This window comes from Carcharhinus amblyrhynchos, chromosome 14, assembly GCF_965287045.1.
Source record: "Carcharhinus amblyrhynchos chromosome 14, sCarAmb.v2.hapA, whole genome shotgun sequence".
In the NCBI taxonomy this organism is placed as follows: Eukaryota; Metazoa; Chordata; class Chondrichthyes; order Carcharhiniformes; family Carcharhinidae; genus Carcharhinus; species Carcharhinus amblyrhynchos.
The window spans coordinates 10,885,877-10,897,882 of NC_137337.1; the positions used below are offsets into that span (position 1 = coordinate 10,885,877).

General features: G+C 41.8%; 1 protein-coding gene across 2 annotated transcripts in view; it reads left to right on the forward strand.

The window, feature by feature from the left end:
• vsx2 (visual system homeobox 2) overlaps positions 1–12,006 on the forward strand; it is a 59,237-nt gene that overhangs the window by 17,153 nt on the left and 30,078 nt on the right. For both annotated transcript variants that reach the window (XM_080201947.1, XM_080201948.1), the window contains exon 2: positions 11,802–11,886. In XM_080201947.1, coding sequence (XP_080058073.1) covers positions 11,802–11,886 — 85 coding nt within the window. The remainder of the gene's footprint in view (positions 1–11,801; positions 11,887–12,006) is intronic.

A 12,006-nucleotide genomic window follows, 5' to 3' on the forward strand; every position in this document is an offset into this window, starting at 1 on the left:
CATTCACTCTGGCTAGGACTCCCCTCTGCAGGAGTCCCAGCAGGCGAGAAGTTGCTGATTTTTTTCTCTCATTCTTGATGTCAGTATTTGGAGATTACCTTCTCTGTTCTCCCACCCTGTCCTGGGGGGTGGTTTATACCAATCTCTTCTTCAAATTTCCATTGAAAAGATGAGGCAGGCTCCAGGTACCTTCCCCATATTTTACCTCCAGTTAATCTACAATAAGCCTTCCAAACAGCTCCCATCTGTCCCCATGAAGTGAATAGATAAGGAGGGGGGTCTTGTATGCCTAGCATACCTACCTCTGCTTCAGAAGCTGCAGGTTCAAATCCAATGATAGGACTTGTTGGTCTCAGAAGAAATATTCATAACGTGGTTCAAAGCGCTAATAATCAGCTGGAGAATTCTATTCCTTTCCTGAAGGGGGAAAAGTGTGTGTGTGAATTGATGCTTTAAAAATAGTTAAATGGACCAGGCCCTTATTAAGGGCATAATTTATTTTAATTTTACATTTTGGAGATCGATGTGTGGATAATTTGAAACTAATGAGTGGCACAGTGATTAGCACTGCTGCCTCACAGCGCCAGGGACCCGGGTTCGACTCCCGGCTTGGATCACTGTCTACAGAACCTGCACATTCTCCCTGTGTCTGTGTGGGTTTCCTCTGGGTGCTCCAGTTTCCTCCTACAGTCCAACAGACATGCAATAGCCATGTTAAATTCTCCTTCAGTGTACCTGAAAAGGTCCCAGAGTGTGAAGACAAGGGGATTTTCACAGTAACTTCATTGTCATGTCAATGTAAGCCTACTTGCGACACTAATAAATAAACTTAGCTTAAATATGTGTTGAGTGTAGCATTGCTTGGAAAGAACAGGTAACTTTAGATCGACAATTCCCAAAGTTCTCCAACATTGGTGGTGTTTCTTATCTGGGTCTGTTGCAGACTCATTGATAGAATTAATAACTTTGACTAATCAACAACTATTATTGTTCTTATCCGACCAATAGCAGGGCATTAGAAGGTGAGGTAGATGCACTTAAAAAAATCTAGTAACGATTATTAATTTTGCTGAAGAGGCACATTGCCGAAGTTTTTAGACTTGGACTCAGCGGGACTAAGAGGGGAATGGTGAATTTCAAACAATTGGATTGTTGGGACTTTAATCTCAACAAAATTGCAGTGATTCTTTGAAATTGCACAACACCAGGCAAAAGTCCAACAGGTTTATTTGGAATCACATGCTTTTGGAGTGCTGCTCTTTCATCAGGTGAGACTCACCTGATACAGGAGTGGCGTTCTGAAAGCTCGTGATTCCAAATAAACCTGTTGGACGTTAACCTGGTGTTTTGAGACTTCTTACTGTATGTACCCACCTCAGTCCAACGCTGGCATCGCCACATCAAGATCTTTGAAATTTGACATTCTTGCTTTTGTCCTGAAGAGTGTAAGAGGAAATATCCTGGCATCGTGTCTCTCCCCTTTCCACAATATTCAAGTTATAAACTGCAAAGGCAATTCCCATTAAATATATCCCCCTTTCTTCTTGCCCGGAGATGTCCTCGGCTCCAGCCTCTGACAAGTGTCATTGGAGTGGGGGAGCTGGCCAGTTCTACCGTGTGACTGAAGCTGGCTTCAAACTGGGTGAAATTGTTTTTAATCGAGGTGAAATTTTCAAATCTAACTACTCTTCCCTGAGCAGAAGTAACCCCCGATTCCCTGAAAGCTGTTGGGGTTCAGATAGCCACAGGACTATTCTGCTAATGGAAGCAGATTTGAATGTTAAATCATTAAAATACAAATTTTCTAAAACAAAAATCACGGTTAATTGTGACTGGGATAATACCTCCACAGTTGGATGGAGACAACCCGCTCCTCAAATGCACAGTAAATGCTAAGTGGTGAGAAAGGTCTGGCATTTTATATTTTCAGTGTTATGCTTATTTAAATGTGCGTGTGTCTGTGTCTGTCTATGTATATATGCATACTATATGCATGGGTGTATGCATATATAATATGTATCATACTTACACATACACACACATAGATATACATTTAAAGGCACGTAGACAAATACACTTATACATATGCAGACAGATACATATATATGCATATATGTACATAGACAGAGAAATGTGCAGACAGACAGACACACACACACACACACACACACACACACACACAGACGACCAATACAAATGCATGTACAGTACTTCAAGCTAAAATCACTTCTTGCTATTTGCTCTGGGAATCACTGTGGTGAATCTGCTGTAATTTATTGTGCTTTAAAAATCATTTAGTAGTAACGAATGCTGTAGGTTACACCGCAAAGCACTGACCAACGAATAATGGTATGACTCTAAGTTCTTCATTTCCTGAACAAAGCACCACAAAAGGCGAATAAACTGAAAGCACACAAAAAATCAGGTCTATTTAACACAGTGTTTATATATGTGGTATTTTATTTTGCTAGGTTTAAAATACATTTTGACAAGTATGTCTATTGCCAAAGCTATCTCATGATATTTTAAAAACTTGCTTAATAAAGATAAGCTCGGTTAGAATATGCGATTGGATCTAACTCTCTGACATTCAGCTGAGGTACTGCAGTCCCGGTCTTGTGCAGTCTTCCCTAGGTGCACATATCTTTCTGTTGGCTCCTGGCAGTTTTTTCCACAATGAGAAACCCAGAGCAGAGCCTTAGAGTAGAGCATGGGGTGTAGAGGGTGTATGGATAATTTGAAACTAATGGGTGGCACGGTGGCACAGTGCTTAGTACTGCTGCCTCACAATACCAGGGCCCTGGGTTCAATTCCCGCCTCGGGTGACTATCTGTGTGGAGTTTGAATGTTTTCCCCATGTCTGCATGAGTTTCCTCCGGGTGCTCTGATTTCCTCCCACAGTCTGCAAGATGTGCTGGTTAGGTACATTGACCATGCTTAAATTCTCCCTCGGTGTACCCAAACAGGCACTGGATTGGTGACTAGGGGAATTTCACAGTAAGTTCATTACAGTGTTAATGTGGAATGACATGTGACTAATTAAGTAGCTTTAACTTTTAAAAAAATCTGGCCATCACCATATTACTATGTGGGAGCCTGCTGTGAGCAAATTGGCTCCTATATTTCCTGCATTACAACTGTGACCATCTTCCAGTGACTACATTTCAAAAATACTCCCTTGGTTGTAAGTCACTTGGCACATTTTGTGGTTCTGAAAGATGCTTTAGAAATGGAAGTTTTTCTCTCAAGTTCAAAGGCAGCCATCTGCAATCACTTTAATCATTAGAAAATTCACTGGGAGTGCAGCGGGATGATGGTGAAATGGCGAAGTCAATGGACTAATCACCAAGAGGCCCAGACTAATGCCCTGGAGACATGGGTTCACAATCCCACCAAGGTGGAACTTGAACTCAATGAATAAAATCTGGGATGGGAATCAACGGTGATAAAAGCAAATTACTGCTAAATCTGAAAGAAGCTGTTCTTGAATTGGTTGGTACGTGACCTCAAACTTTTATATTTTTCCCGACCAGAAGAAGAAAATCATCTTATGACCAGACAAAGTCAGTATAGTTTTATAAAAAGGAAATTTGTGTTTGATAAATTAATAAGAGCTTACAAAGGATGTAGGTCTTAAGTTAAAGGAAGGGAATCTACTGTATGTAGTATACTTTCCAAAAGGCATTTGATAAGGTGCCATACAAAAGGTTCATACACAATTTGGATTTGGTGGTAACGTATTAGCATGGATGGAGGATTGGGTAATGGACAGGAAGCAGAGAGTAAATGGGATTAATGGGGCATTTTCAATTTGGCAGGCTGTAACCGGTAGAATGCCACAAGGAACAGTGTTAGGGCCTTGGCTGTTTCTCATCTATATTCAGGACCTGGTCAAAGAAACTGAGAGAACGTATTTATGTTTGCTGATGATAAAAAGCTATGTGGGAATGCTTTGTGTCTTTTGTGAGGAGGACACAAAGATATATGGCTAGGACAACAAGATGGCAGGTGGACTATAATGTGGGGGCAGTGTGACATCACTGAATTAGGCAGTAAGAATAGAAAAGCAGAGTAGAAAGGTGTGTGTAAGTATTGATGATCAGAGGGACTTGGTTGTATTTGTACAAAGAACACATAGCTAGCATGCTAGCACTGTGTACTAATCCATGTGGCAAGAATAAATCAAATCAAATCAAATATGAAGATGTTTCATAGGAGCATTATCAAACAAAACTTGACACCAAACTACATGAAGAGACATTGGGACAGGTGGCCAAAGACTTACTCAAAATTGTAGATTTTAAGCAGCGTCTTACAGGAGCAGAGAGAGGTGCAGAGTTGAAGAGTTTTACGGGGGGACTTTCAGATTGTGGAGTCCAGGCAGCCGAAGGGAAGGCTGCCAATGTTGGAATGATGAAAATTGGAGATGTACAAGGGGGTGGGATCAGAGGAACGCAGAGGTCGAGGTGGGGGGGATCAAGGTGGGGCTGGGGTGGTGGGGTGTTGGGAGAGTGGGGTGTTGGCATGGTGGTATTGTCCCTGGATTGGTAATCCAGAGACCTGGTGTAATTCCAACTAATCCCACCATGACAGATGGTGGAATTTGAATTCAGTAAAAAGAAAATCAGGAATTAAAAGTCGAATGATGGCCCATGAAACCATTATCGATTGTCAGTAAAAACCCATCTGGTTCACTAATGTCCCTTTAGGGAAGGAAATCTGCCAACCATACCAGGTCTGGCCTACATGTGACTCCAGACACATAGTATTGTGGTTGGCTCCTACCCGTCCTCTGAAATGGCCTAACAAGCCAATCAGTTCAAGGGCAAATAGGGAATGGCAACAAATACTGGCCTTGCCAGTGACACCCATATCCCATGAAAGAATAAAATAAATCTCAGTGGTTGTTGGGGTGAAGGAGAGCAGGAGCGGTGAGACCTGGCAGTGTTTAAAAACAAAAATGTGAGTTTGAAGATTGAGCCGTTGCCTGACTGGGAGTTGCTACATTGCATTGATTTTATTATTTTGCTAACTGGCAGCTAGCTCCTGCACACATTCAGCACAATTCTGATGACTTGGGCATCTATTGAATGTTACCAGCAAAAAAACTCAATAAAGTGCACACTTCCAAATTAGATTAGGTTTTCTAACACAAATGTAGCTGACAATTAGGGAGGACAAGCTTAAAACAGACCCAGAACTCTTAGATTACTATTTTAGCCAACTCTGTGGGTTTGACAAAGTGGGTTCGACAAAGTTGCTGAACTGGTTCATTGTTCTGGTTTGCCGCAGGCCATTCAGCCTTGATCCACCATGCAATCTGATCATTGACCTCAGTTCCATTTACCTGCCTTTGATCCATACACCCTTATATAAAAACCAGGGTTTCAATGCTTCACTCCTTCCCCCCGTTCCCCGTTCTTGGTCATCTATCTCTCGTTCTTAAGTTTGTTACATTTCTATTGTGATCTCCTCCAGCTACAGTATAGGATCTAACAGACTTCCCGCCCTCTGTTCAAATAACAAGCCAAACAGGCTTGAAACATTAACTCTTGTTTGGTTAATTGTGTCCATGTTTCTAATGATGCTCTGGCCACACTTGACGATGTTATTGGGGTGGTCACCATGACACTGTACGTGGCTGGGATTGTCAGATTTGTCGATGTGTTTGTGTATCTGAGTGGATTGGTTGAACTACTTGGAATGGGTAATTGGAAAGACTGGTTAAGTAATTGAGGGGGTTAAATGATGTATTTAGTGGTGCATTGGAATAAATTTGAGAGCCCATCTGGATATATTAAATTGGGTGCTATATTGTTCAACCTGCTCAAGTTGGTTCCATAGTATATTACATGGGTTCTGATGACATATTGGGTGGTTTTAATGCTTTTTAGATTTTTTAGTAGCTTTGCTGACAGCTGTTAATGAATGGAGTGTATTTGAGTGATTTCTATCGGGGAGAGCTGGCCTTGTACATTGGATTTGGTTGTCATTTTGGGTGTCAGTGGGCTCATTTGATTGGATTCAGTGCATTTTAGAATTGGTTGGCTATATTTCACGGAGTTATAGGTGGAGTTTTGAAGCATGTTTGGGCACACTTGTGCTTTCTAATCAATTCAACTTGGTCTGTAGGGCTTTTTTGGTGTCTTGCCTTGAGTATTTTCAATGGGTTTGCTACTGGGTTTAGTGTATAGTTGTAGATATGCTGGTAGCATTGAGTGGATTTGCTGTATAAAGAGCATCATAGAATGAAACAGCAGAGAAGAAGGCCATTCAGCTAATCGAAACTGTTCTGGCTCTTTGAAGGAACTGTCCAACATGTCCCACTCCCTTCCCTTTGCCAATTGCCATGCAAGAATTTCCCCTGCCAGAACGTACAATATTATGGTTGATGTGATGGTGTATTTGAGGGTTTATTGATTTGTTTTCTAAATTTGACTTCTTCACTTAACCACTTACTCCAATTCGGGGTCACAGGACGCATACTTGCACACACAGACAAACTAAGGGGCAATTTAGCTTGGCCAATGCACCTAATCGGCACATCTTTCGGAGTGTGGGATGAAACTGGAGAAGCCGGAGGAAACCTGTGCAGACACGGGGGGAACATACTCAGTCACCCGAGACTGGAATCAAACCTGGGTCCCTGGCCCTGTGAGGCAGCAGTGCTAACAACTGTGCCACCGTGCCACCCCTACCTAGAAGCACTTAGAGGTTTAAATTTTAGTTGGATTTGATGGACCATTTTGGAGTGCCACCTATTTTGGGTTGGTCTGCTGGTATGTTTTTGGGCAGAGTTTGGAATGTACTGGGATAAGTTTGCAATGGTATATGGTAGAACTTGTCAGAACTTCAGGATAGGTCTGACAGTACACAAGCGGAGCGCTGCTGTAACATTTTGAGTGGATTTGAGGATACATTTGTGCAGAACTAAAGTATTGAACAGGATTGATGCATTTAATTTGCTTCAATGAGTTTCCTATTTCTTTGCTGGGTTTGAGATTGAGGCAGACGGGGTTACTGATGTGCTTGCTTAGATATTTGGGCAATTTAACTGTATAATTTATAGTGTTTGTGGTTTATCCATTAGTAAATATAGGCACTGTTCTTCTCATACTGTGGATTATTCTAGAGTTGGTCCCTACTATTGTCTTGCGACTAACAGGACTACACGTTGCATTTTTAAAGAGTCACTCTTTTGAATAAAACTGATAAATATAGCAGCTGATTGTAAACTATTTTAAAAATATGTGAATGGGGCCAGACTGACAATCAGCCCTGTATCTTCACTCAGCACCATTACTGGAAAGCACATGGGAATATTACACTTAGGGAGAGAAATATTGGCCAGGAATGCGGCACAGCTCCAGTGTATAATTACGTTGATATAAACGAACAGATTATGTTGGAATATTTGATAGATTATCCTCTAAAGGGGGGGAGATGGCCCAATGGTATTGTTGCTAAACTATTAATCCAGAAACTCAGCTCATGTTCTGGGGACCCAGGTTCGAATCCCGCCATGGCAGGTGGTGGAATTTGAGTTCAATTAAAAAAAATCTGGAATTAAAGATCTCCTGATGATCACAAAACCATTGTAGATTGTCAGGAAAAACTCATCTGGTTCACTAATGTTCTTTAGGGAAGGAAATCTGCCATCCTTACCTGGTCTGGCCTACATGTGACTCCAGAGCCACAGCTATATGCTTGACTCTCAACTGCCCTCAGGCAACTAAGGGCAATAAATGTGGCCAGCCAGTGATACACATGTCCCATGAATGAATAAAAAAAAACCTGAAAAGCTCCTGATCACTCATAGGGTTTGACACGCTCCCTAATAGGCCACAGCAAATATTTAAGCAATACTAGAGAACTTCAACAAGCACCGACACAGAGTTAATTACGGTGACACACCCCTAAAATCCCTCAGCAAATATTAGTATTCCAAGCATTTTGTCTGCTTATATTGACACATTCACTGGAGACCATGTACAATATTTACCGTGCCCAGGGATTCTCTGCAAATGGGCCTTATAACCTCAAAAGACAGTAAAATATCCAAAGGAAAACTGTACTATATTTCTGGATATCTTTTATTAGCATAATGCGATACTGAAATAACGTTACTGACTTGACAAATCTAAAACAACACAAAATCTCATCCCCGAGATCCCTAAGACTCACACGTAGACTGTCAATCTGAAAACATTTAGAATCATAGAATCCTACAGTACAGAAGACGGCCATTCAGCCCATCGAGCCTGCACTGACAACTATCCCACTGAGGCCCCATCCATGTAACTCCATGTATTTACCCTAGCTGGCCTCCCTGATACTAAGGCACAATTTAGCTTGGCCAATCCACCTAACCCTCACATCTTTGGACAGTGTGAGGAAACCAAAGCACCCGGAGGAAACCCACGCAGATACAGGGAGAATGTGCAGACTCCACACCGACAGTGACCTGAAGATGGGAATCGAACTTGGGTCCCTAGCGCTGTGAGGCAGCAGTGCTAACCACTGTGCTCCCCAAAAAAAAAAGACAGAATTGGAAAGGAAATTGAAATTTGCCTTAACGGTTATTGTAATTGGTTCATTTTCACTTCTCAGTTTAAAGAGAATGATCCCACAGCACATTCAATAGTGAGGAATTAAAAAGGAATAACAATTCCATACACCTTTGAAAATATTCCTCCCACCACTCCAATTTTGCTTCTAATTTCTGACTCACCTGATGAAGGAGCAGCACTCTGAAAGCTCATGCTACCAAATAAACCTGTTGGATTTTAATCTGGTGTTGTGAGACTTCTTACCGTGTGCAACCATATAAGTTACCGTTTTACAAGTTACAGGGACTATTTTAATTAAAGCCATAAAACATTTTGGGGAACCTTTATCATATATTCCAAAATAATCTGCCTGTTGATATCAATGTTGATTATAAATTGGAGTGGTCTCTGATTTCTAGCCAGTATTTCTCTCTCTAATTGGAACAGAATTACAGAACCATTCTGGTTGTTGTGTGTAACAAAATCAGAAACATCTTGTGTATTTTTAAAACTGCAGTTGCGATGTTGCTAAACAAAGAGCCCCCCTCTGACCTCATGGTTAGTGTCTGAAACTGAGAGAAACACAGAGTGTTGAAGAAACGCAACAATGTGGTGTGTTTCTGAGGTAAAAATAATGCTAATTTTAACCTACTCATTTCAAGGAGATGATAGACCATGATATTTGAAGGAAGTGTCAGAGGGATTTGCAAGAAATATTTACAAGGAAAGGCACATGAAAATTAATGTAAACTGTAATGACTTTAATCAGGCAAGTGAAGTTGGCCTGTTTGAATATGAGCTCTCTGATTAAGGGCCAAATTGATGGCCCAATCAGAGATCCCTGTGCTCTGTAGTTAAACAGGAGTGTCAATTCCTCTGGCACTCTGGGTGTAGACCGCTCACTGAGAGCATTCTGTTACTGGAGCTCGTAAATAAAGGGATTCTGGTGAAGGGGCTTCCGCCTCTGAGGACATATTATATAAACTCAACCACACTATGCAGTTGAATTTAAAAGCAAAATGATTAACTGAGCTACAATAAAAATTCTTTTGGCTGCACCACGTCCAAGTTCCTTTTTAAGAAGATGCACAAATTTCCATTGTGTAACCCCCTCCATTTTTAAGACGCGGGTTGGTGGGTTTTTGATAAGAGAGGGGATTAAGGGTTATGGGGAGAGGGCGGGAATGTGGAACTGAGCCACGACAGATCAGCCATGATCTTATTGAATGGCAGGGCAGGCTTGAAGGGCTAGATGGCCTACTCCTGCTCCTATTTCTTATGTTCTTATGTTCATTTTATAGATTAGTTTCCTGGGTGTTGGCAGCCTGGTCTTGGGTCACCACCTCTCCCCATGAGTGAGCCTTTTGGGTTGGGGTGTAAACAGGCTCCAAGCTAGTTGGTGAAATCAAAAGCCAAGACACAGAGGTTTTATTTACTGAGAGGGTTTCGCGAATTTTCCTGTTCTCCTCCCACACACCCCGTGCCCCAGCTGTCCCCCATTTATACGTGCTCCAAGTAGTTAATTAAATGACACCCTTCAGTCATGTACCATGACAATGTGAGCGTGCCATTAACATGGGGCGTGGAGGGAAACTGGAGTGAAGATGTGGATGGTGTTGGGAGAGCCAGGATTGACAATGCTGGGGTGGGAATATTAGGGTTGGTCTGGATGAGCCTTTTCCCTCAGAGACCTGTTGTGTCTCAGTTTATTCCTCATTTATCAGAAATGGAATTCCATGCTGTAAAATGTATATTGTTTTGAATTTGAATGAGAAGTGCAGTTTTAAATAAATATTTCTGCGTATTGATTCGGAGTGAGGTTCATGAAATTGAACAGAGTCCATTTTAAAGGCTGGATCTGTCAGAATCTTTTGCTCTCTATTGGAATATGTGAAACTGAGTGTCAGGGCAGACTGATCTCAACCAATATTTTCTTTTACACTGACAGTGAAAGGCCACTTAATTATTTTTCCTCACTGGTTAAGAATCATTGAATCAGAGGATGGTTACAGCACAGGACGAGGCCATTCAGCCTGTTGTATCCATGGTGGCTCTCTGCAAGAGCAACACACTTTGTCCCACTCCTTTGTCTTTTCTCTCTTTCTCTGCAATCTTTTTCTGCTTCTCCCATTCCCTTTTGAAAGCCATGAGTGCATCTGTTTCCACCGCACTCTCAGGCAGTGCACTCCAGATCCTAACCACTCACCAAAGAGAAAACCTTTTCCTTACATGGCAGTTGCTTTTTTCACCATTTATCACCTTAATTTGCTGCCCTCTGCTTCTCGAACCTTTCGCCAAAGGGGTTCCTCTGTATCCGATCTGTCCAGACCCGCCTCTTGGCTTTGAACACCTCGATCAAATTTCTTCTCAACCTTCTCTTCTCTTGGGGGAACATCTCCAATTTCTCCAACCTATTCAGGTAACTGAAGTTCCTCATCCCTGGAACCATTCCCTTAAAACTTTTTTTGCACCCTTTTTTTAAACTTACACATTCTTCTTAAAGTGCAGTGCCCAGAACTGGACACAGTGCCCCAGTTAACGCCGAATGAGTATTTCATAAAACTTTATCATCACTTCCTTGCTGCAGTGCCCCGCGCCTCTATTTATAAAGCCCAGGATTCCAAATGTTTCTTTATCCACATTCTCAGCCTTCTCTTACACCCCAGGGCTCTCAGTTCCTGCACCCCCTTTTGGGGCGGCACGGTAGTTAGCACTGTTGCCTCATAGCGCCAGGGTCTGGGTTTGATTCCCGGCTCAGGTCACTGTCTATGTGGAGTTTGCACATTCTCCCCATGTCTGCGTGGGTTTCCTCCGGATGCTCCCTTTTCCTCCCATTGTCCAAATACGTGCAGGTTGGGTTGATTGGCCATAGTAAATTGCCCATTGGTGTCAGGGGTACTAGCAGAGTAAATAATTGAGGTTATGGGCATAGGGCCTGGGTAGGATTGTGGTCAGTGGGTCAGTGTGGTCGATGGGCCAAATGGCCTCCTTCTGCACTAAAGCGATTCTATGATGATTTCTATGATTTCCTTAATTAATCGACTCAATAATTAGAGGAGCAAATTTAATAAATACAAAAAAAATTGATGATTTGGGTTCCATTGAGATGGTAGGCCATTGCAATATTTCAGAGTGTTTGATCTTGCTGATGGCAACTAGCCCCTCAACCCAAACAATATACTGTTACACACCATGAAAAATTATATTTTCAAATATATTTTATGTATGGAAACACTTTCTGTTTTAATTCAGATTCTGAAGACATTTCATCGAGCGACAGGAAACTTTCCAAGTCCAACCTGAGCCAAACGAAAAAGAGAAAAAAAAGACGTCACAGGTAAACATTGAAATTCGCAGCCACAGCTGTAGAAAGATGTGTCTGTTTAATGATTGTCACCCTGTATATAATTGTATTGCGTCTTTAGTTTGTGTGAACTGTATTTCCTTATCCGTACCC